Consider the following 25,776-nt stretch of genomic DNA (forward strand, 5'->3'; position numbering starts at 1 on the left):
GCAAAAAGACCTTTTAAGCTCTCCACCTTGATGGATTTCTCACGAAATTTCAACCATCCTACCTTCAATAGTTGAAACTGCGCAAGTTAAATGCATGTATGATGCAATTGTACTGTTTTTGAATCAATTTTTTTAAAAGTACAAGTGGGACTGCAGTTTCAAAAGCAAGATACCTGCATGAGCTATTTCATCCAGGGGCTAAGGCAGAAGTAATCAAAAGCATATTTGTTATGCAACTCAAATCCGATATGCAATATATATTTCTTTTTTCCAGCCTGACAGCCAGTCCTGTATAAGCTGCTCTCTCTTTCCAGGGGGATGACACAGGAGAAAACCCCAGGGCATCGTGTCCCAAAAGCTGTTCTTAACCCAATACTGCATCATACCTTTTGAAGCTTGGTGTCCCTTATCCACTTCTTGACATAAAGTCCTAAAATAAATTAAGACATTTTAGAGCGTTTAGGGAAATGTCTGCCAAAAAGCCAAGCTTTAAAAATGCTCCATTTAAAAGTGATTTTTATACTATCTATAGAAAGAGAAAATCCAGACAGCAACTGAGACCAAATAAAATACTTTTATCAAAAGCATTGGATACCTGGTGCTTCTAGAGTGCCAGTTAGCTTAATAAAATATCTTTCTGCTATAAAGAAAAGCATTAAGAACACAATCCAACTGCTGAAAACCCGCAGCTAGGAGGAGGGTTTGGTCCCAGTGGTTGGTGGCAGGGGCAGGTTTAAATTGCACTCCAGTGCAAGTGACCCCTTATTCCTGCAGGGGAAAGGGAAGTTACACTGGCGATGTTTCTGTGGAGAAAGCAACCTGCCCTACACCTCTGAACTTGGGTAGCTTACTAATTGGGTAGCTTACACATTGTGGTTCTGGGAACTCTCCTCTCTCAATAATGGGAACACAGCAAATGCAAGAATAAAACAAAAAACTGGCCTGTGTATTGTACATGGGGTGTCAATCCAGGGAGCAGATTAAGATATATTTTTATCATTAGTGCATACCTTACTGTATGTCTGTGTGTGCATGACTACACACTGATTTCCCCCTGGATTGGCACCTCTGTTTCCACCTGGCCTTTTATGCTAATCTACGGCAGCCCCAAGGAATCCCCCCTTCAGACAAGCTTCCTCAACCTCAGCCCTCCAGATGCTTTTGGCCTACAACTCCCATGATCCCTAGCTAGCAGGACCAGTGATCAGGGATGATGGGAATTGTAGTCTCAAAACATCTGGAGGGCAGAGGTTGAGGAAGCCTGGTCTTCAGCGACAATGCAGCTTAGAATCATAGAAATGTAGAGTCGGAAAGGACCTTGAGGGTCATCTAGATTCCTGCATTGTGGGGGGGGGGTTGGACTAGATGACCCTTGGGGTCCCTTCCGACTCTACAATTCTGTGAACCTCTTGCGATGCAGGAATAGGAAGCTGCCCTGCAGTCAGAGCACTGGTCCGTCTGGCCCAGTGTTCTCTACACTGACAATGGTTCTCCAGGCTTTCAAGAAGGGGCAGCCTTCCCCAGTCCTCTCTGCATATGCCATGGACGGAGACCTTCTGAATCAAAAGCAGCTGCTCTGCTACCCCTGGGCTATAGCCCTTCCCCAGAATCTCATACTGCAGCACTGCATACGTGGGTCTGTGGCTACTCAGTGCAGTGTGTACATTCTGGCTGAGCACCAGCTCGGAGACACAATTCAGAGAAGACAGTTTTGATTGCTCAGCATGGCAGACCAGCCATGAGGAAAGGCAGCCATAAAGCCACAGACCTAAAAAACTTCTTGGTGAAGCCAGCCACGGACCATATCGCTGGAGATGTGTGATGGCCAGTTTACTGAAAATTCATTCTGATCTGTCTGTACAGAGGGATGTTATGTCAAGCAATGTGGTGGTTTTTTCTTGGGGTGGGGTAAGTAGGTTTGTTGTGCAAGAGTGCCAAATCCGCTTTAATTGTGCGACCTGAGTCTGCAGGTATGTGATTGATTCCCACCTGGAAAACAGCAGCGGTCTGGAAGGAACCTTCCAATGTGGGGCTTTTGTATTGCAGCAATCAACTTCATGCCACACATCACTCACCATGAAGCTCTTTTGTAGCTTTCTGGGTTTCTTGCCTCTCTGACCGAAAGAGTTTTGCCTCACTTTCGATTTCAGAGATATCTTCTTTGAGAAAGGCAATGCCCTGCCGGGGTAAAAACGTTCCCAGAGTGTCAGCATCTGACGTGTCCTTGTTAATAATATACAACAAGCCTATCACTTCTTAAGTCACATCTTGTTTTTCTTGTGGGAGATTGCAGTCAAATACAACTAGCAGGCATAGGACTAGTTAGTGCACAAAGTGGTAAAGGACCACAGAGTTGTATTGCTAGATAGGCTCAGCTAGGTCACACCCTCTAGAGGGAGGAAGTGAAGCCTTTTGCTCTTCCTTTCTCTCTGAACTGAAAAAGACATGTCTAGGCTTGCTCCCAAGCTTAAAACACATGTTTGAAACTATATTCTGTATTTTCTACACAAGAGTATTTTGCCTATGTTATCCTTGCTGCTGCATGGAACAATGCAGGATTGAGACCTTGAATCTGTAAGTAAATAATTTTAAACTTACTTAACAGCGTGTAGTCTGCTCATTGCACGAGGGGTAAAAACAGGTCAGCTGCTGCGTACAGCTGAAGGGGATTAAAAAGGTATAACAACCTATATTCCTAACGCTTTACTGTGCTGCTTATTTTTGTGAGTTTAATACTCTGCCCTGTGATTCGAGTCCTTGTAAGTACCTGAAAGTACCCTTGCACTCATTAAACCACCCAACGTTTACCCCTTCAATTCTGGTTCTATTTAGAAACTTCCTGTGACCTAAGAAGGTTCAGATGAAAACATACAAAATTTACAGTGAATATAACATCTATCCATTCACTTCTATATGCCTCTTTCACACATATCTGCACCTTGTGTACTCTGCCCCAAGGAAACCTGAATTCCACGGGCAGGACTGAATATTTAAAATTTGCATAATTACTGAATTTCCCCAAGCTATCTCGGATAGAACCACACCAGCAAATTCTCTGTAAACTTCAAGAGATTTAAGAAGGAAGCCTGGGCTGGGGCAGCTGGTGAAGTACAAACTTTTAAGAAAATGGAGGGATGGCAGAGATTTGGTTTGTGGACCACATTTCAGGGGGAAAGGCATAGCAGCTCCCCCCAAGTTCTGTGTGGAAGGGTCATAGTTTGGTGGTTTGTATGCAATCTCTGGCATCTCCAAGAAGGGCTGGGAGAGATCAGGGTCTGATATCTTGGTGTGCATATGCAGTGAATGGTCATATAGCAGCTGAACGGCAAACAAGTAAATTTTCATGGGCCAGGAAGCCCATGGTGTCAAATGCATGACAGAGGCTCCTAAGTGTGTTGGCACCTAAGGCACCTATGTATCCTGAGTACAGAGGTAGAGAAAAAGAGGGGGGGGAATAAATTTTATATATATATATATATATGTGTGTGTGTGTGTGTGTGTGTGTGTGTATTACAAAGTGAGGCCAAAGGCAAGAGAGAGCAGCAAATGGGGTCAATCACTGTACTGGGAATCCACAACCCAGTCAAATGTGCAAGCACAGTGAGCATGACACTCTCCCTGCAGCCAGCAGCTGCCAAACAGGCAGAGCAAGATCACCAGGGTAAAATAACGCCTAAGAATGGCTTCCTGCAGTGGGGCAGCCATTTCTAGGGTTTGCAGAGACCAAACTGCACAATGCCAACTTTTCCCAGTTTGGCAGCTTCCTGTTTTGGTGCACCCAGAATACAACAAAAATATCCAAAAAGCAATAATGAAGTACAATAAACAACTTTTTCAAAGCTCTTCCTGGTCCTTGTATTGATTTGTGTGTCACAGTACTGCGATATGTTAACTTCCACTTCCTGGGGGTGTGGGCTGTGGTGCTTTATGTGCCAGAGTCAGACTCGGAATACTCACTGCTCTTAATCTGTCATTTTCTCCGTTCAAAATGTACAGCCTCCTATTAATCTCATAGATGTCTCTCTCAAGGTACTTCAGAGAATGTGTGAAGCTTTGCAGCTGATGCAATGCTTTCTCCCTGTTGGTCTTTATTACGTTCTTTGCATAAGACTGTGAGGAAAGAATAATTAGTTAGTTAGTTAGTTAGTTAGTGAGCACTGACAGTCTAATAGACACTATATAAAAGGGATGGGGAGGAGGCAGGAAAACAAAGTAGGGCACTAATTCTTCCTATGTTCAGGGCTGCTGCTCGTGCTACTCTAGCTGTGACATCCATTGTTTCCATGTGCAAATGTATCACCATGGGGCGGTCGCCCCTGATACAGCTTCCATTCTGCCCAGTGTCAACTCAAAAAGCACCACCCCAGTGCTTGTGCCAACCAAGGCAGAAGGGAAAAACACCCTTTTGCTGCAACAGCTCCCATGCTGGCACCGAGAAGAGGCCTGGATTCTGCCCGCTGTTGTCACATGATGGCAGCAGGGTCTACATAGGATCCATCAGATCCTACACCAGTCCAGCCCCTTCCTGAAACTCCCACTGGTGGTAGCTTCTCTGCCTGCACACCTTTTGGTCAGGTGCTCTTTGCTAGCAGGACTTCCCCACCAATGGAGGTCACCTGAGGGAGGGGCACCTGCACCCCATCAAACGGGTGGCAGTTTGGATTGCTCTGTTATTTATCCAGCAACGCCTTGGGCCTCTCTAATTGGCTCCTGGGATTCTCCCCAGCCACACCCCTCACTGGCCCTCTTTCACATCTTGGGGTGTTTGTGTCCAGCTGGAATGTGCCCTTAAACTCTGATAACCCTTTTCGCCGGCCTGGACAGAAGGCAGAAAGGGATGTGTGAGGGGTTATAGGAACAAGCCTACTATACAAAGGTAAAATACTACAAACTGCATAAATATTTTGTATGTTTTAAATTAGGGTTGTAATCTTTTTACTGGCTTTACAGTTTTATCATTTGTAAATCGCCTTTACTGTAGGTTGTTTCCCCCCTACAATCTAGCAATGTATAAATTTCATGTCAAATTTGTTATTCTGCCCATCACTGATACGCACACACACAACCCCTGCCTAGAAGTTGGAATGCAGTCTTTTTTTAATAATATTTTTTATTAGTTTTCAATTACAATAAACCAATAATAGCCTCATTACAATTCCTAATACAAATGATTCAAATACCAAATTATACAATTTAGGTTCCCCCCCCCCACCCCCACCCGTGTGCTAGAATTGATGGTTTGATAATTTACTTACTTTCTGGATTTCTATCTTTGGGCCACAAAAGGTTTTCCTCACCTTAGCTAACGGCCACATTCTGCAGTGGAGCCAGCCATCCCATAACCCAGGCCTGAGGAAGAGGCCGTTACTGTGTGGCCTCCTTGTGTGACCTATTTGAATAAGCTGCATGCTGGGCAGTGCCACTTCTCCATGAAACTGGTCCTTCTCACCTTAAAGTTCCCAAGTGACCAGCTTAATTAACTCCATCAGCAAAATAACGTGGAGATGATGGTCAGCATGTGATGTGGTCGTGTAGTATACTAGCTGTGCTTAAGCATTAGGATTAGGTCTGCAGCTGGTCTGCAGCTTCAAGTTGTGTGAATATTTACCTCTGGGCTGCTTGGATAAGGGACCAAGCATCACAGAAGCTGAGCTGCCAGAAATCTGATGCCCCCCAAAGCACAGATCACACCAGAGTGATTACCTTTAGCCTGGTGAGTTTGGCGGTCTCCTTTGTCGACTTGTCTATGCACTTAGTTAGTGTGAGCATCTCTTCCTGGAGTTCTAGAAACAAAACAGGAGGAGGAAAGACTCCATTTTACTTAAGCTAATATAAGCCACAACAGCAGCCAAATAACCCAGTAAGGTAAAGGGACCCCTGACCATTAGGTCCAGTCGTGGACGACTCTGGGGTTGCGGCGCTCATCTCGCTTTATTGGCCGAGGGAGCCGGCGTACAGCTGCCGGGTCATGTGGCCAGCATGACTAAGCCTCTTCTGACAAACCAGAGCAGCGCATGGAAACGCCGTTTACCTTCCCGCCGGAGCGGTACCTATTTATCTACTTGCACTTTGACGTGCTTTTGAACTGCTAGGTTGGCAGGAGCAGGGACCGAGCAACGGGAGCTCATCCTATTGTAGGGATTCGAACCGCCAACCTTCTGATCGGCAAGTCCTAGGCTCTGTGGTTTAAACCACAGCGCCACCCGCGTCCCAAATAACCCAGTAGGATCTCCTGAATAAGAGACCAGAGAGGTGCAGAAGCTTTTCATTACACACAAGTTCAGACCTGCCTGCTCTATCTTAATTCCCATATCTGAGAATGGCTCTAGTCCCTAACATTTTCTGCAACTGCCTATGGCAGGCATAGGCAAACTCAGCCCTCCTGATGTTTGGGGACTACAACTCCCATCACCCCTGACCACTGGTCCTGTTAGCTAGGGATGATGGGAGTTGTACTCCCAAAACATCTGGAGGGCCGAGTTTGCCTATGCCTGGCCCATGGATTTTCCTCTTCTGAGGCAGCAGGGCCCATATGAAGTCAGGAAGGTAGGGGGTCCAGCCAGCTGTCAGTGCAGGAACCAGGAACAAGGAGGACAGTCCATTATATTGGGAGGCAAGGAGGCAAACAATACAGATCCAGGGTTCAAGAGAAGAGGATCAAATGGAAGGCCTGCAGGACCATGGACAGGTAACTGAGTGCTAGAAACGTGCTCCACCCACATGGTTTAAGTTCCTCAAAGGTTTCCCCTGACTTGCTGCATTCTCTGCGCCAGGAGTGTTCCAGGCCCTGAACTTCGTAAAGTTAATTCAAAGTTTTGAAAGTTAACTGTTTTTACCCAAATCCATCTCAAATCTAGCCAAGGGAGTGGAGAGCTCACTGACCTCTAACTGTGCCTCAGAAGAAAAGATTTAAAACCTGGCCTACTGAACAGTCTTTTGATGGCTAACTTGCTGGTGGATTTCTTTTAATAGATTTGTTCTTAATGGCTGTGTTTTTCAGGTTGTAGGCTGCATTTATAGTTGCTTCTATTGCGTTTTGATGTTACGAGCTGCTTTGATTACCCAGTGGGGTTAAAAAGCAGTAGTTGTGTCTTGTACATAAAATATAAACCCCCGAACATCACCCCACAGGAAGCTGCCTTGAATTGGGGGGTAAACGTATTAGTCCACCTGGTCCAATGCTGTCTGCTAAGATTGGCAGCAGCATTCCAGGTTAGCTAGAGAGGGCAGGGATGGCGCCAGGCACTTCAGCTAAGAAAGCATGGGCTCCATCCCTGACCTATGTCCCCCGACTTCTAGCTGCAGAATGCAATATAATAAGAAGGTTTGGGGAAAGAGGAAGCCTGCGCTCCCTTGTGCTCATTATTGCTCTGTGATGTCATGGGATGTACAAAGTTTAGAAAGAGGCAGGAGAAAAAGCTGCTGTCCTATGGAAACTACTCAAGGCATACCGTCATATAAGTCCTTCCGGATGGTATATTCAGCATTTAGTTCCTCCAATTCCACTCTCAACTGCTCCGAAAGTGGGATATTAACTTTCAGTTGTTCTTCCTTTTCCGCTGTAAGTTTTGTTACGGTATGATATTCGTTCTTTAGAGAAAATGAATAGCCATACACAAGGAATGAACGAAGAGGCAATGGGCTTCCTAAATGGTCTGATGCATTAAACAGCTGGCCTGTCCAAAGTGTTTGGGATTCTCAAAACAGTACAGCTAAGTCGATGGGTCTCAAACCCTCGATGAGTTAGGGACTTTCCCTGCACATGAAGACAGACTGTGGCGGATGGAGCGGATGAGACCAATAGTGGGTTCAACAGTTAAGAAGGCAGTTTCTGCACATGCTGTAGAGGGAAGTGAGGGGCAAATGGAGCTCCTCAGGGGGGAAGGGAGCCCATCTAGGAGAAGGAAAGCTCTTATCCTAAACCTTCGTGGCCTTGCAAGATATCCTTGGGAGAAGAAAAGGATAAGGAGTAAACCCGACACAAATCCAGAGTTTGGTCCCTAAAGTGGTTGGATGGTGCCTTTTACGCCTCCTTCTGGCAACTCCTGCAGCCAAGGTGGTGCCAAATATACTGCTTTGCTTTCCTTTGGACCTCATCAGTAAAGCCAAGAGGTAGGGTTTGTAGTCTGGGAAGCCCAGGACCTCCATACACACTGTCCAGGCCCGTGCCGGGAGGTCACTTTGGTGCTGCAAACACAGCAGTCTGACTTCACCCCTGGAGGCACACTCCATTGTCTCTTGAGACAGACAGATGCTAACAAGGCAAGCAATAGTGACATATTCAGATGGGCTGCTGGGCCAAACTTTCCAACTGCTAGATGACCAGAGGTCATGGCTATATTTTTTTGCATCAGCTTTGATGAAGGAGAGGGCTGGCAAGGAAGCCACTCTATCTATCTATCTATCTATCTATCTATCTATCTATCTATCTATCCCATTGTGACCCAACCTCAGCAGGACATCTGCCCACACAGCCCCTCCCCTCCCTAGGACTGAACACCCCTTCCCTGCATCTCCAGCTGAGCCTCCTTTCCACAAACCACTGCTTGCCCTCCATGCCCAGTCAGGCGTCTCCCATCATCTTGATGCTCAGGCATCTTTGCTACAGACCAGAGGTCAATATTCCTTCCCGGCTGCAAGTTTAGCACACTTCTTCTGACCCCCTCACACATGCAGCAGTAATTTATATAGAATGGGTGGTGTTGAGGCATGCCGTAGCAGAAGGGCCCTTAACCCTACCAAAGCCAGGTGTGGTGGAGACTCTATGGGCTACACTTGGAACCTCTAAAGTTGGGAGAATCTCTGCCCTGCAGGCCTAATTGGGACCACTAAACCTCTGAATTTGGCTCGGAAAACACACCCATGATGTCAGTTATCTGACATCATACTATGTCGGGCACAGAGATCTGTCCTCTCTGATCTCAGCACTAAATCACAGAAAGGGAACATGTTACCCACTAGATGCCGTCATCCCAGCCCATGAATATGCTGGTTGGGGATAACGGGAGTTGGAGACTTACATACAATACATTTATGCCACATAACAAAAAGATGGCTCTCTTGCCTCAAGTTTAGTGATTTCCGCTTCCACTTTGGCATCACGTTTTTTGTAGTAACCTTGCCTTTTAAGCAGTTTGCTGGCAAGTTGCTTGGCCATGTCTTGGGTCTTCAATAGTTCTACCGTGAGTTCTTCATTCTAGTCACAGGGAATAAAAGCAAGGGCGGGGATCATTTCTGCTATTCTTGGCCCTCAAGAGACTGGGAGGCACAATTTGACCAGACTGAAAAGGAACTCTGGGCTTCTGTATATTCTTGCATTTTCTGTTGGAAGCTGCCCATATGTAAGAAGTATGTGTTGGGGGGGGGGAGGCAGAGGAGAGTCCCATTTAAAGAGGAAAAAGACCCATGGGAGGGGAGCACCTAACTCACAGATCTGGCGCCATCACATCTAGTCTGGCTCTAAGTATGATGCAGTTTTGACTGGCAATTTCAATCAATTTCCATGGAAGAATTGATGAGAAAGCAGGTTCTGCTCCACAGCTGGGCTGAGAGAGGACTTTGGCGCCTCCCATCCCTAAGCATGCTTGTTTTCTCGAACCAATGGCTTCAAGTTACAAGAAAGGAGATTCCGACTAAACATTCGAAAAAACTTTGACAGTAAGAGCTGTTCAGCAGCAGAGCAGACTCCCACAAGAGGTGGTGGACTCTCCTTCCTTGGCGGTTTTTAAACAGAGGTTGGATGGCCATCTGTAATGGATGCTTTAGCTGAGATTCCTGCATTGCAATATTCTATGAACTGTTTCCATTCAAGGTGCCCATTGTAAGGACAATGTAACTTAAGGACTGGTCCTTGAGTTTATTTCCCTCTTCCTGCCCTATCCCTTTTTCCTTTAGTGCCGTGCCTTTAAGATTGTAAATATTTGAGCATGGGTGGTCCTGTCTTTAACCTGTGCACAGTCTAGGAAGCTGTTGAATACTGAGTCAAACCATTGGGTCTGTCTAGCTCAGTACAGTTTGCACTGATTGGTGGTGGCTCTCCAGGGTGACTTTCGCACCATATGCCATATGTACATACGTAGAAAGCACGAACTTTCTACACTTAGGATGTTTTGCAGCTAAGCTGAACCCACTGACAATGTCGCTAAACTAGACTATTTGAAATGGCTTGAAATAAAGACTCCTGGGAAATACAGCACAGATATACTGCATGTTTCTGTGAGGAATCAATGCACCCCTAATAGTAATAATAATAATAATAATAATAATAATAATAATAATAATAATAATAGAAGAAATAATAATTTATTATTTGTACCCTGCCCATCTGGCTGGGTTTCCCCAGCCACTCTGGGCGGCTTCCAACAAAGACCAAAAATACACTAAAATAAAATGCTGAGTGGCAGTGATAATTACCATTCCTGTGAAATAGTGGGGATGGAGAATGTGTGTATTTAAATGTTAACCAGGGAGAGCACAAGTCTAGGTTATGAAACCCTGCTATATTCCAGGTTTCACTTCACCTGCAGAAAATGCACGTAGCCCTGTGATTTCATTTCAGGCACTTAGTGGGTATCTGACAGGAGCGGGTCAGCAATAAATCACACCAGGTAAGTGGAGTTAACTCTTTACCAGAAGGAACAAAGTATGCTCAGGAGTGCCAGGCCTTATGAACACAGCAACTCTTTTTGGTAGATCTTGCCTCTATGAGGCAGTTGTGGAGACTAAATGTCCCCACCTTCCCACAGCTGCTTAAGGCTTCTCCTCTCCTGGGTCCTTCCCAAGCAATCTGAGACTCCACTGGCAAGTCTGTCTTTGCTCCTCCTGCTTCATGCCTCTCCTGGTCCTGGGAAACTTGCATCAGCCTGACTCATCTCTGCCTCTTGGCCTCCCTCCTCCCCTGCTTCAGCTTCTGATCCTGGACTTCTCTCTGCCACAGACTCTTCCTGTTCACCAAGCCCTGTCACCCCTTCAGCTTCAGACACCTCCTCCTCCCAGTCTTCCCTTTCCAACCACTCACTGTAGTTCCAACCCCAATCCCTGGGCTCTGAGCCTTTGACCTTTGGGGGCTCCCCAGCTGGTGCCACCCACCATTCCGTTGCATCAAGCCAGTCCAAGCCAGTATCATACCTGCTTTATTAAGGTATTAAGGTGCATTTTACCAGCGTCTGACTTTTCCTTTGAAGTGATCAGTAACTCTTCCTGATCATTCATAACTTTCTCATACATGGTTGTGATTTCAGCAAGTTGGTTCTGAAGCGTTTCTCTGGCAGGAAGAGAGCCACACGTATTAGCCACCACAGTGTTAAACAGAACAATTAGGACAGTGATGTTGGGTTCAGTCACCTTTCTTGTACAAAGGATCTCCTGATGCTGATAAAGTTTATGGTAACGGTAACAACAACACAGCAGTTGCAAATGTTCAAAGTGCTTCTTCGTACACGGTAACTCGGAGATCAAGAGTTATTTCTTAAAATAAAGCAGCTGAAGAGACAGTTTTGAAAGGTATCTCCAATGTTTCATCATTTTAAAAAACAACAACCGCCACAGTCCCAGAAAAGAACAGGATATTTGGAACAGAGAAAGCTTTCCAGAAAAAGAGAGCACTAATTTAGTCTAATGAATTTACTTGTGCTTAAATATATATACTGCCCTTCCTCCCAAAGGAGCCCAAGGAGGCAAACAACAAGCAATAGTATGCAGGCTGAGAAAGATCTCTATACAGGGGATGCCAAACTTGTTGGACGAGTGGGGACATTCTGAATTTGGGGTGTGTGCTGGGGGCGCCAGTCACAAAATGGCTCCTATGGGAGAGCGTGTGACAGAAAGTTCTTCCTGATGTCAGAATCTCCTTTCTTGAATCCACCGGCTCGAGTGCTACCCTCTGGAACAGAAGAAAACAAACTTGCTCCATCTTCCATGGGGCAGTCCTTCAGTTATTTGAATATGGCTATCCTATCTCTTTTCAGTCTCCCCTTTTCCGGGCTAAAACATCCCCAACTCCCTCAACCATTCATCATAAATCTTGGTTTCCAAGACCACTGATCACCTTGATTGCCCGCCTCTGCACACCTTCCAGCTTGTCAATATTACTCTTAAATCGTGGTGCTCAGAACAGTTTTCCAGGTGTGGTCTGACCAAGGCAGAGGTTCCCAATCTATATTCTAAGTGTTCTTGCAATTATTAAGCCTTCTGTATAGCCACTGCCTTAAATCAATTGCACTTTTCCATTTCTGACCAGGATTTCCATTTGGCTAATGGAGGATTCTGTGATCCTCAATGGTTCAAATTCTGCAAGTTGCACAGGGGATTTTGCACCTTGGCAAGGGTGTGCTTGTAGGTTTGGTGGGGCTAAGGCTGATTGGGAGAAAAAGAAAACAAAGCCTGACCCAAAAGGCACAGAAAATCTAGCACCTGTACCTGTGTTTACATTACACAGTTCTATGAATTGGGAAAGGGTAGTTTGATATCCAGACCTAAATACAGTGGTACCTCCGGTTACAAACTTAATTCATTCCGGAGGTCCATTCTTAACCTGATGTGCGCTTTTGCTAATGGGGCCTCCCGCAGCCACCGCGCTGCTGCCACACGAATTCCACTCGCATCCCGGGGTAAAGTTCGCTACCAGGAGCAACTACGTCCAGGTTAGCGGAGCTCATTACCCGAAGCTTTCGTAAGGAGGACGAGACGTAACCAGAGGTTCCACCCTAACAACATTTATTTGGCAGCATCAAGGGAATTGCACATGTATGTTTATGAATCTGACACAAACGTCCTGAAAGTCTTTAGTGCAATATTTTACTTTCAGATAATATTTTACCTTCTCTCAGCTTCTTTGTTTAATGTTACCTCTAAACTTCCTAGCTCTCTGCTATAGCCGGTCTGTGAGGACCTGAAACGAGAAGTGTGACACTGAATAATCAATTTTTCTATGATTTCCTCCCAAAGCGGAGTAGCATTCTCCAGCTACTACCACCAAGCAGTGATAGTGGCCCTAGGCAGTCAAAATCTCAGGGGTCCCCTCATGTGCGCAATCTAGTGGGATAACATAGAACTAAGGAGGCTCGGTTGTAATTTTCTTCCAAGACTAAAACAATATTATTTTGATCCGTTGTCACAGGGCCCTTAAGAGGTGCCTACTCTGCAGTAATCTGGGATGTAGATCAGGCCAAACATCCATTTAGTCCAGCATCCCATTCTCACGGTGGCCAACCACAGAGGCCTAGTGTGGGCGGGGCTGAGGGCATTACCCTGGGCACATTTTTTAGGGGCCGCCTGGTTGCGCCCCCATGACAGGTTCCTCCTCTAGTCCAGAGCCACAGAGAGAGAAGCCATGCCCAGGCCGGGCCTTTGGAGCTGTGTCTCCTTCTCAAGACCAGTGAAGGGATGTCCTAGCGTGCCCCACCCCCGGGCACCTCTCCTCCGCTGGGCTCTGGTGCCAAGGAGGTTCCTCGCGCAACAACCCAGTGCCACCCTGCTGGAGCTCCACTCCCGGGTCAGACCTGAACCAGGGGCAGGCGAGAATGAGAGGCAGTGGCAGAATCTCTGTCTCTCTCCTCTGCTGGGCTCTGGCTTGCGAGTAAGTTCCTTGCTCGGCAGCCCAGCACCACTAGGTTGCCCAGTCCACCGGGGGTGCCACACTTACCCCGCCCCGGGTACCAACACCTGACGCTACACCACTGGCCAACCAGATGCCTCTGGGAAACCCGCAAGCAAGACCTGAATGAGACGGTGCTCCCAGCGCTTGCAATTCCAAGCAACCATTATTCGGAGGCGTGATGCCTTCCGCACTAGATGTGGAGCATTTATATCAGGGTCAGCAGCCACTGATGGTCTATGAACAGGTAAGCACTCAGAATGGAACTTACTCATAGAGGTTCTGCAGGCGATCCGTCTCCTCCTCCAGGTCTCTCAACTCCACTAAGCGCTTTGCCACGAGGTCAAGCTTTTCGGTGAGCTTGTTGGACAACTTCTCAAATCTATCAAGGGAAGGGCAAGGGAAGAGCCAGTTACACATCTGGTCATGTGCAATTTATTTTGGATATTTATTTCTCTTCATTAAAAGATTACTTTAAAAAAATATTTGGGGGGGCAGTTTTACAACATATGAAAATATGATACAGGACAATCAAGATAGTTAAGAGCGGGTCAATTCCTAGAATTCCCAAACCATGATAATAGCATCATAGAATTGTAGAGTTGGAAGGGACTGCAAGGGTCTTCCAGTGCAACCATCTGCAATGCAGGCAACCTTTGCCCAAAATGGGGCTCATACTCTACCAAGTGAGCTACCCTAGCTCATAATAATAACCATAATAAGATATACTCAGGAGACGGATTCAAGACTAGTTCGTTTACATAAGGATGATGAGAACAAAGGAAGGCCTGAACCGCCCTGAGACCTCTGGGTATAGGGCAGTAAATAAATTCTAATAATTAATGCTTTTTCCCCAAACACCACTTTTAACCTGTGGTGAAATTACAGCACCAGACATGCCACAGGATCCCAATTACATTGGTGTCCAATTACTTCAAAGGGCATTTCTGCCTAATTCACATGGGATGTTCTGAAATGCACTTCCCCTTATGGGACTACAGAGAAGAGGCCAGAAGCAGCCACAAATTCCAGACATGGGTGAGGAACTTTCTTCCAGCTCAAGGGATACACTGACTCACAGGCAACAGTCTTGGGTCTGCATGCTGGTGGCAAACAGGGCTGGAGGCAGAAGTGAATGGAGTAACAATATGACTTTTAAATAGTAGGCCACATTCAAGGCATGCAAAGGTCACAGGTTTTTCTAACACATGCCTCTTTCCGCCCAGGCAAGCAGGAGGCAGGATCTCAGTTCAGGGACATATTGCAGCCAGGCAAAATCACACAACAGGCCTGGGGCAGGAGAACCGACTGGGGAGAGTTATGGAAGCTGCACTGAAAGGCCTGAGGGCCCCAAGTGTGAGGCGCCACACCCCTAATTAAGTAGGATCAACCCATTACATATGGTGGTAATGCAATTACTAGATTGGTGGCTGGGAGTGGCGGCTGAGACCATATCACACCAAACCTAAAGGATCTACATTGACTCTCAGTACATTTCCAAACACAGTTCAGTGTTGGTGCTGACCTTTAAAGCCCTAAACGGCCTCGTCCCTATATAGCTGAAGAAGCATCTCCACCCACATCATCCAGCCTGGACACTAAAGTCCAGCTTCAAGTGTTTTCTGGTGGTTCCCTCACTGTGAGAAGTGAAGTTACAGGGAACCAGGCAGAGGGCCTTCTCAGTAGTGGCACCCACTCTGTGGAACGCCCTCCCGTCAGATGTCAAGGAAATAAACAACTATCAGATTTTTAGAAGACATCTGAAGGAAGCCCTGTATAGGGATGTTTCTAATCTTTGGTGCTTTCTTGTGTTTTTAATATTCTGTTGGGAGCCGCCCAGAGTGACCGAGGCAACCCAATCAGGTGAGCAGCATTTAAATACTAAAAATTTAGTAGTAGTAGTAGTACCTCAGTTCCTGCTTCAGGGGTTTATTGTTGTGGTGGCACGACGGCTCTGTTTTCTGTGACAACCCCATTAGCCAGCCTGGGCTAGCATCCATCAGCACTGAGGAATAGGTAGTTTGAAACTCGCCAGCATTCTGCTTCAGAGAACACATCTCCTGCAAACCCATTCATTTACAAGCAGCCCACCCTGAAAGCTTTATTTGATTTCAGTGGGTTGTATTCAGCTATCCCCACTGAAATTAATGGTGACGACTAGCTTCAGGGGGTGAGGTGCTTTACAGAGTACAAGAGAGTACACCCCTGCTCCAAAATTTGACATGGGGAGAAATGGAGGCAGGGGTAAATACAGAAGCAATATACAGTTGTTTCAATTTCACATGCTTAGGCTTAGTTACATACTCATTAACAGTAGGGCATGGGAACTAGGAGGACATCTCTGCCCAAATCACACAAGACATCCCTATAGCGACTTACAAACTGTATTAAAGGACCACTTTTGAACTTTTAACAATCTCTGCCCTTGCATTTGATTTACACGTTCTTAAGTGAAGTGTAATTCAATGCACTATGGAGAGTTTTCTTCTCCACAGAAGAAATCTCATTCAAAGAGCTGGGTTCCTTATCATGGAGCACTACAATAGAACCTTGTACTTCTAGTAGCATTCAACAAGTCACTAAAAGTCACTGTACTCTTCTGCAAGCTGGTCTCTTAGAGCACAGGCCTGATCTTCCTCTTCAGATAAAATATTAAACTGTGTGCTGAGAGCATTGTTTTCGTTTTTTAGCTTTCTATAGGCTCGCATAATCGTTTCCAGCTTCTCTTCAGCCTAGAAACAAATTGCAGTGCTGGTTAATTTTACTGAACAAAATCGTTGTCAAAAAGTTATACTTTCAGAGGACCACAGAACATAAAAACAGACCGAAACCTCATCGAGTCTAGTTCTCAATGTGGCCAATCTATGATTTAATTGAATGAAATAATGGGACTGACAGCTATGCCTGGGAGTTAGGAGAAATCCCTTGGCAAACGGGGACCTGCGTGGCAATTCTCTAGCTCAAGTCAGTAGCCGGGGTTTTGTCTACCTGTGAAAGAAGCCGCTATTACGCCACCACAGTTGCTTCGAGGGTGGAACAAAATCTGGACTTAATCCCGCCCCAGCCCTGCAAATCAATCAGCACAGCTAGAGCTCTTTTAAAAAGGGAACTGTGCGCATGAAGAGTGCACACTGTTGGACTGGGGCCAATAGTCCCCGCTTTATAATATTTCTCGAGTCAGGAGAACAGCTTGTCAAAGGATACATATCCTTGTCTTCATACCTCCTTTATCCGTTGTCGCAGCGCTTCTGCTTCCTGATCGAAGTCTGTACCCATTTTAGCTGCCTCATGTGTAAGATCAGACCTGAAGAATAACGTAGAATAATTAAGACAAGCTATTTCTGTGCAAAGGAAGGAACTGCCATCCACTGGATGTTGCATGCTGCCATTTTAAGAGCACTGCAGTATCAGAATTATTAGCAATACGTAAAAATGAGAGTCAGGTATTGGCCTTGCAGCTGGAAGACTAACAGAGCAATCATACTCGCTGGATCATCACCTTGTCGTGGTGAGTGGGCTTGTGAGCGAAGCCGACTACTGGGAAACACTGGCCTGCGGGCGCTTCAATTGGAGAACAGCCTTGACCAAAGGCGTCATGGGCTTTGAAGACACTCGAACTCAAGAAGGGAGAAACATGCTAAGAGGAAGGCACATTTGGCAAACCCTCACCGTGATCAACTTCTGCCAGGAAACCTATGTCCCCACTGTGGAAGGATATGTGGATCCAGAATTGGCCTCCACAGTCACTTATGGACTCACTGTTAAGACTGTGTTCATGGAAGGCAATCTTATTTGGCTACAAGTGATCTCCAAAGAAGAAGAACAGAGCAATCCTATACAGTGGTGCCTCGCAAGACGAAATTAATCCGTTCCGCGAGTCTCTTCGTCTTGCGGTTTCTTCGTCTTGCGAAGCACGGCTATTAGCGGCTTAGCGGCTATTAACGGCTTAGCGGCTTTAAGAAAAAGGAAACAAACTCGCAAGAACTCGCAAGACGTTTCGTCTTGCGAAGCAAGCCCATAGGGAAATTCGTCTTGCGGAACGACTCAAAAAACGGAAAACCCTTTCGTCTTGCGCGTTTTTCGTCTTGCTAGGCATTCGTCTTGCGAGGTACCACTGTATCTGCTTACTCACTAGAAATAAGTCCTCTTGTTTTCAATGGAGCTTATGCCCAGGGCTGCAGCCTAACCTTCCCTCGCTTCCCTATGCAGCATGGTCCTTTGTCTCCCCACTCTGCACCCCACCTTAATGTGAATGGTTATTATTGTTGTTGTTATTGAACCCCACCCACTTGCACAAAAGAGGTGCTGGAGCTCATCAGCCGAATGCAGGCTCAGCTTGAAGGTTCAGCCTCTGGGAGTTCCCATTAAAAAGGAGAAGGGAACACAGGACTTCCGGGTCAGCGCCATTGGTGAATGGCGGAGTTCCTCCGACCGGAGGAACGGGCTCCGTGGAAACTGGGTCTTCCCGCCGCGGCGAAGGTGGGGACCCGCTAGAAATCCCAGGCGGAGGAAGCCTGGGAACGTGGGGTTCGGCAGGGCACCAGAAGCGCCCCCCTACTCGCGGGGAATCCCATCTAGGGGCTCCGGAGCGAAGTGGGGTGAGAAGCGTGGTGCTACGAACTGACTGCTACTTTCACGGAGTGAAGCCACACAGCCATTGCCAGAGAGCGCTGACTTTTTCCTGTGGACAATTGGACTTAAAACAAGTACCCATGAGTAGAAACGGAAAATTGGATCAAGAAATTGTTTAATTTGGTATCGAAGCGGGAAGGTGCAAACAGGAAGTCCGCCTTCCGCTTTTTTGTATATAGACTAAAGCAAAAATTTTGCAAGCTAAAGCCGGGAAGCTGTCAAAAAAGACTAAATTTCCTTCATTCAGAACCACTGAAACCCCCCTTGGAAGCAGGAGAAAAGGGGGGGGGCTCTGTTTAACCCTAGCAGGAGAGGGAGTGAAGAAGGATAAGCTTCCACCGCCTCTAACCTGGGAATGGGGTGTCAGAGACTGAAACTGTTGGAGAGGTTCATTGACTGTGAACGTAATACTTTGACAGATAGCTAATGAAGAGAAACAAGTTGATTCTAATGTTGCCTTTTGCATTTTAAAGAAACAAAATACCTGAAAAACATCTGAAATATCTGAAAAATGAAAGTAACTTTCCTTTGTCTTAAAAAAAAAAAAGGATACAAATAGATTGTCTCCTCTAGAGGGAGCTTGTTAAATTGTTGCTGTAGTATATTTGAGACCTAACATCTGTGAGACTAAGACCGTGGGAACAGTCTTTTCTGACCTTGAACAAAGATGAGCTGGGAGGAAGACTGGGTGCTTGCTTTATGCAAGACAAATGTTTTGCTGGAACAGATGCATGAGAAGATGGACTTGATGAATGAGAAAATGGATTTGACTGTTGTGGTTAATAACTGTGGACAAACAGGGAACATTGATACAGAAATCATTCAGGAATCAACTTATGAATTTGTACTGACTAGGCAAGTGCAGATGACAATGGAGGAGGATGCGGCTGCACCTCAAACAGTACAAATGGAGAGACCCGAGGCCCTAGAGGAGCATAAGCCGCTGTTATTGAAGATTGAAGTTGGAGTGGGCCAAGGGGAGTCTGGAGATGAGGAGGTTCCTAGCTTTGGAGAAATCTTGAAATTTGATTTTAAATACATTTTGGATTATATCGAGGACTGTGGGGAGTGGGACTGTGGGGAATGGGCGAGCTGGATGAAGGGTGATGGAGACAATTTTGGGTTGGAATCCCCCAGAGACCTACTCCTCAATGAGAAAGGAAAGAAACTAAGACAGAGACCAACAAAAGACAAGGAAAAGGGCAAGCACAAACAAGATGAGGAAGAATTGCAGAAGGGACATGGAAGAGACTTAAGGGCCTCGGACATAAGGCTTCCAGGTTGATGGACTAGATGGAATGGACAGTAAGGACTGACACGACCCGAGACCAGGAAGAAGAGACGCTGGATGATGATTGGAAAAGAATTTATAATGGAAATTTTTTATTTTAGAATCAGCTTAATGAATATTAGGGAAAATGTGGGAATGAAACTATACGACTCTAGCAGAAATGATATCAGGAGCTATGTATATTTGAAAACTAAGATTTAAGTCTTAAGGTATTTAGGGGTAAGATAAGGTTAAATAAATTAAGGTAATTTGAATAACAGAATATGGGGAAAGATGGAAAGAGGATTTGTTGAGTCAATTATTAGGTTAAATTATAAGATAAATTTTATAACAAAAATTGAGAAAGATGGAAAGAATTTGCTGAAATAATTATTAAACTAGAATACAAAAAGGGAGGTGTGAGGAGGTCAATGAAACAAGCAAACGGAAATTATGGATATGCAATTTGGGATTTGTGGGGTTTTTTTTCTTTTTTCTTCTTTTTCTTTTTTCTTTTGCTGTATTGTCGTATTGGTTTTTATATTTTGTGCTTTTCTCTTTTTTATTTTCTTATTTTTTTTGTATTGTAGTGTTGTTTTTTATTTTTTATTTTTTTTGTAATCCTGAAATTATCAATAAATATTATTTTTTTAAAAAAAAAAAAAAAGGAGAAGGGAACACGTCATGAGAAAGGCCTTTCTCCATCTGAAATCCTGGACAGCTGTCACTAGTCAATGCAGAAAGCGCTGACAGGATGCATGTATAGTCTGATCTGGTATAATAAAGCAGCTTCTGTTGTGCCTTGAAACCTATGGATTGGGAAAATAATAAATGCAGCATATCTTGTTTCATACCAGAGCAATTGTTTGGCCTTTTAAAATAAATAGATAAATTTCACATTTAAAAAAATCGTATAAAAATGTAAGAAATGTAAAAAATTTGCTTACTTTTTTTTGATGAGATCCTCCTTCTCTGCCTTTTTTGCTTCATATGTTTTAATTAGTTGTCTGATGTTCTTGAAGAGTTCTGATAGCTCATCCCTCTGAGAACTGTGGAGCTACCAAATGCAAAAGTAAAATTCAGAACTGCTAACACTACTATTAAAGCATTGTGTCCTTGCTTTAAGAGAGATGTGCTTCTCTTCAGGCATGAACAGCCTGATTATTTAGATTTGTATTTGGAATTATGGTTGCAATCCAAACGAGCTCAGGGTGGTTTTAGCATTAAAAGCAGATTTGGCACACTGGTCCTAGAATCATATAGAATCATATTAAGTGTAGAGATTGAAGGGACCCTGAGGTCCAACCCTCTGCAATGCAGGAATCTCAACTAAAGCATCCATGACATATGGCCACCCAACCTCTGCTTTAAAACCTCCAAGGAAGGAGTGTGTACCATGTACCACTTTCAGAGGGAAACTGTTCTACTGTCAAACAGCTCATAGCATCATAAAGTTCTTCCTGATCAGGCAAATATTGTAAATTGACTGGCCAACCTTTTCGTTGCTGGCATCTCTCTGTCTCAAGAGAGACAATGAAGTTTGCCTCTAGGGGTGAAGTCAAATCACTGCATTAGCAGCACTGAAGTGACCTTTGCAGGGGGCAAACCTGGGCAGTATGTATGGAGGTCCTGAGACACCCCCCCCCCTTCTCAGCCTCGCTGATGTGGTCCAAAGGAAAGTAGAGCACTACGTCTGGCACCAGCTTGGCTACAAGAGTTGCCAGAAGGAAGAGTACAAAGTGCCACCCAACCATCGTAGAGACTCCACTCTGGATCACAGTTTTCCTTCTCCTAAATGGGCTCCCTTCCCAGGTTGACAAGCCCCACCTGCCCCTCACTTCCCTCTACAGCACATGTGGAAACCGCTTTCTTGACCGTTGGACCCACTATTGGTCTCGTCCGCTCAATCTGCAGGAGCCTGTCTTCACATGCAGGGAAGTCCCTAATTCAATGAAGGTTTGAGACCCATTGACTACCCTCACCTGGTTTAGCCGGCCAGTCAAAGCCATTTTCTGAGGTGTGGCCACTGTTGCATGCTGACAGCTTCTAGGAGCCATAGGTGAGAGCTGAGTGCAGGATGGGGACCAAAGGTGGGCAAACTACTCCTCCCCTAACATCCACCTTCTCACAGCTCGATTCCACAACTTTCGAGTACATTGTGTTCAAGCACAGATTGGGAGGCCACCTGAGATCCTGGCCACTGCACAAAGCCTTTAAAGCTCAGAGCTCTCCCTGCCCATCCCTTTGCAGCACTGTGATCCACCATCTGTAGTCCTGCTTGCCGCAGCAAGTGAAGCAGATTCTGAACAACAGGGAGGGATCAAGCAGGAAAACCTGTGGCTGCTCTGCCTATCACCTTAAGACAAGATTTGAAGGGCTATGTCCAAAACATTGGCGATCCAATGCCAAAGCCCACAACGATATTAGGAGCTCGGTTCCCAATTTACTAGGATGCCAATCCACCAGGCAGTGCTCTTGTGTGCAACCCCAATTCATTCTAAAATCAAGACCTCACTGGATCATTTCTGCCTGTCCCCCATTCTGTCAAGTACCGTATTTTTTGCTATATAAGACTCACTTTTTCCCTCCTAAAAAGTAAGGGGAAATGTGTGTGTGTCTTATGGAGCAAATGCAGGCTGCGCAGCTATCCCAGAGGCCAGAACAGTAAGAGGGATCGCTGTGCAGCGATCCCTCTTGCTGTTCTGGCTTCTGAGATTGAGGATATATTTTTTTCTTGTTTTCCTCCTCCAAAAACTGGGTGCGTCTTATGGTCTGGTGCATCTTATAGAGCGAAAAATACGGTGATTAGATTATGCTTCGTTTACCAAATACTTCATTACCCTAATACATCATTTCTTTTACCTTCTGAAGCTCCGCAATTTCCCTCTGCATATCTCTCCATACATTATACAATTCTACATATTCTTCCTTCTTCTGTGCACCTTCAATCTTCGTGGCCGCAAGCCTACTTTTGATTTCTTCAATCTACAGTCAGAACAACTTTAATATAAGCAGAGCAACTCTCCATGTATTGTTTAGCGCTTGATGGGAAAGGGGTGTATTTATTTCTAACTGTGTCTACCTATTTGGGGAAGGGGGAGATGCATCTTTCGTATTCTAAATAAAAGCAGACCAGCTTGCTGTTGATTTGTTAACACTCAGAGGCATTATATCATTTGTTGTTTTAAAAAAATAGATACAGAATTGTTCATTGCCATTAGGTAATGGCTACTAGATACTTGTTTTTAAAAGTTGGATAAATTTACCAAGGATAGCTCTACGAATGACTTCCACAGGAGTTGTCGTGTTAAGTCTTTTGCATCAGAAATAAAGAAGGCACAAAGTATTCATGAATTACTGTATATAAGATGACCCCCATTTTGCATTTTGAGCCCCAAATTAAGAACTCACTCTTTCTTGAGTTGTTGAACTCTTCTGGGGGGATGTCACCACCGCCAATAGCCTGCTCACCGCCGCCACAAATCATCCGCCTGCCCGCTCACTTGCCACCCACCCACGAGAAACATTGTCTTATACGCAGAAAAATATGTTATAGTCTGCTTCATCAGATGCATTAAGTGCTATTCTGAGTTACCTGTATTGTTGTAGTTGTTAGAATTGTAATCCATGAGGTCAGAAAGAATTGAAATGCAGAAAAGAACAGATCATGATGGCATTTTTAACAGTTGCCATTCACATAAAGCAGTTGGGTTAATAACACAGTCACAGAATCATAGAATTGTAGAATTGGAAGGGATCCCAAGGGTCATAGAATCATAGAAACATAGAGTTGGAAGAGACCACAAGGGCCATCGAGTCCAACGCCCTGCCAAGCAGGAAACACCATCAGAGCACTCCTGACATATGGTTGTCAAGCCTCTGCTTAAAGACCTCCAAAGAAGGAGACTCCACCACACTCCTTGGCAGCAAATTCCACTGTCGAAAAGCTCTTACTGTCAGGAAGTTCTTCCTAATGTTTAGGTGGAATCTTCTTTCTTGTAGTTTGGATCCATTGCTCCGTGTCCGCTTATCTGGAGCAGCAGAAAACAACCTTTCTCCCTCCTCTATGTGACATCCTTTTATATATTTGAACATGGCTATCATATCTAGTCCAACCCCCTGCAATGCAGGAATCTGAACTAAAGCCCATGGAACTGGTCGTCCTGGAACTGATGAGTCAATTAAAACATGTAGCTTAATAAAAATCCATTCTGATGCCAGAATTTTATCTCCATATTCTTCTGAGTAGAGACTGGTCTGAATGACTTATACAGTGGTACCTCTGGTTGCGAACGGGATCCGTTCCGGAGGCCCGTTTGCAACATGAAAAGAACGCAACCCGCAGTGGCACGTGTGGGTTGCGATTCGCCGCTTCTGCGCATGACATCATTTTGCGCTTCTGTGCATGCACGGGTGGCGAAACCTGGAAGTAACCCTTTCCGGTACTTCTGGGTCACTGTGGGACATAACCTGAAAGAATGTAACATGAAGCGGACGTAACATGAGGTATGACTGGATACATTGGAAGATGAGCAGGTGAATGAACCTGCCATAGTGCTGACATTGGGGTAGAGCTGGTATCTGGGCCTGATCCCTGCACCTGTGAAGAGCCAGTGTGGTGTAGTGGTTAAGAGCGGTAGTCTCGTAATCTGGGGAACCGGGTTCACTTCCCCGCTCCTCCACATGCAGCTGCTGGGTGACCTTGGGCCAGTCACGCTTCTTTGAAGTCTCTCAGCCCCACTCACCTCACAGAGTGTTTGTTGTGGGGGAGGAAGGGAAAGAAGAATGTTAGCCGCTTTGAGACTCCTGAAGGGGAGTGAAAGGCGGGATATCAAATCCAAACTCTTACTTATTGTAGACTCGGCCCTGGTCATGCACACAAGTTTTGTGCAGAATCCAAACAAAGTCGTCCTCATCAAAATGCCACTGCATACTATTTCCCATTTTTAAAACAGAAAATCAAAGTAGTAAATCCCACCCCGCAACCACAGAAATTGTAGAGAGCTGGATTAAAGGCGTGGAGGGGTGGCATTTTGATGAGGGCATCGTGTGAACATGGGGGGGGGGGAGATTGCATGCACGTGTAGACCAAGTCCACAATATAACCAACAAATTGAAAACAGCACGAGGACAAACAAAAGAGGACGCCTTCACCCTGGGGTGGCTTCCTTTTATTACAGCCCAACAAGACAACAACCTAACCCCTCTGACAGCATACAAATCGGTATGGCTAATGAGACTCAACAACCCCTCACGCCCAACACACACAGACAAAACTCACTGCAAACAACTGAATGCAACCAACCATGCTCTAGACTCTCCAATCTCTTGCACCACCAACAAAAACAAATAGAGAAAGAAAGAACCTATCCACTTGATGCTGACACAAAACTCTGCATATACACTATGCAAAAGAATTAAAAATCATTATCCCCCCCCTTTCTCTCTCTCTCTCTCTCTCTCCCCACTACCTCACAATGCCTATGACAGCAGCGTCTCACACTGAATGTAACTGACCTGTAAAAAGGACTCTATGACTTGACAACAGAGACGTTATATGTCCCTTTGTTGTCCATGTAAATCTTTCAATAAAAACAATCAATAATAATAATAATAATAATAATAATAATAATAATAATAAAACTTAAACCCTATTAATGGTTAACCACCAACCAGGGCAATTTGTTTCTTTATCATTGAGACAGAAGGTAGGGAGATAGGCCAGCTTTTATGGCAAAGGGGCATAAAAACTACATAATGGCCTAACAAAAAGAATCATCCTTAAATTGTAATGTGCTTTCCACAAACTGCCCAAGCATTGCCTGTTTAACGTAACCCAGGTACCTGTTTGATTCTGTGGACAGCTGTGCTAATACTGGACCAGACAGCCCAATGTCTGATACCGTCCGAGCAAGGCAGCGCCTCTTTATGGAACTGCAATTCCAGAAAACATACCTGTGCATATAGCCACTCTTTCTTTGTTTTAAACTCAGAGGCCTCTTGAGCCATTATTTGCTTCAGCTCTTGGATGGCACTTTCTTGCCTGCCAATTTCTTCCTCCTCATATTTTTTCAAATTGTGAAGCTCATTTATCTCAATGTTGACCTTATGTTTCGCTTCCATCGTCTCGTTCAGCAATTCAACAGCTTCTTCGTGCTCAGCCCACAACTCCATTTCCTCCTCGCTGTCAAAAGAATGGCATGGGATGTGTTGAGACGTCAAGTTTGCTTCATGGTGACAGAGAACAGCAGAAACGTACCATCACTTGCCATCACCTTAT

At 45.2% G+C, this 25,776-nt stretch overlaps 1 protein-coding gene across 2 annotated transcripts in view; it reads right to left on the reverse strand.

The window, feature by feature from the left end:
* Nucleotides 1-25,776, reverse strand: part of CCDC175 (coiled-coil domain containing 175) — a 37,236-nt gene that overhangs the window by 3,468 nt on the left and 7,992 nt on the right. For both annotated transcript variants that reach the window (XM_080971870.1, XM_080971871.1), the window contains exons 5-18: nucleotides 25,452-25,680; nucleotides 22,359-22,481; nucleotides 20,444-20,553; nucleotides 16,817-16,898; nucleotides 16,190-16,326; nucleotides 13,866-13,976; nucleotides 12,818-12,889; nucleotides 11,128-11,263; nucleotides 9,065-9,196; nucleotides 7,452-7,590; nucleotides 5,704-5,783; nucleotides 3,958-4,110; nucleotides 2,076-2,178; nucleotides 387-430 (exon numbers count right to left, since the gene is read on the reverse strand). In XM_080971870.1, coding sequence (XP_080827996.1) covers nucleotides 387-430; nucleotides 2,076-2,178; nucleotides 3,958-4,110; nucleotides 5,704-5,783; nucleotides 7,452-7,590; nucleotides 9,065-9,196; nucleotides 11,128-11,263; nucleotides 12,818-12,889; nucleotides 13,866-13,976; nucleotides 16,190-16,326; nucleotides 16,817-16,898; nucleotides 20,444-20,553; nucleotides 22,359-22,481; nucleotides 25,452-25,680 — 1,651 coding nt within the window. The remainder of the gene's footprint in view (nucleotides 1-386; nucleotides 431-2,075; nucleotides 2,179-3,957; nucleotides 4,111-5,703; nucleotides 5,784-7,451; nucleotides 7,591-9,064; nucleotides 9,197-11,127; nucleotides 11,264-12,817; nucleotides 12,890-13,865; nucleotides 13,977-16,189; nucleotides 16,327-16,816; nucleotides 16,899-20,443; nucleotides 20,554-22,358; nucleotides 22,482-25,451; nucleotides 25,681-25,776) is intronic.

The sequence above is a fragment of the Podarcis pityusensis genome (assembly GCF_964106645.2).
Source record: "Podarcis pityusensis genome assembly, chromosome: 1".
NCBI lineage: Eukaryota > Metazoa > Chordata > Lepidosauria > Squamata > Lacertidae > Podarcis > Podarcis pityusensis.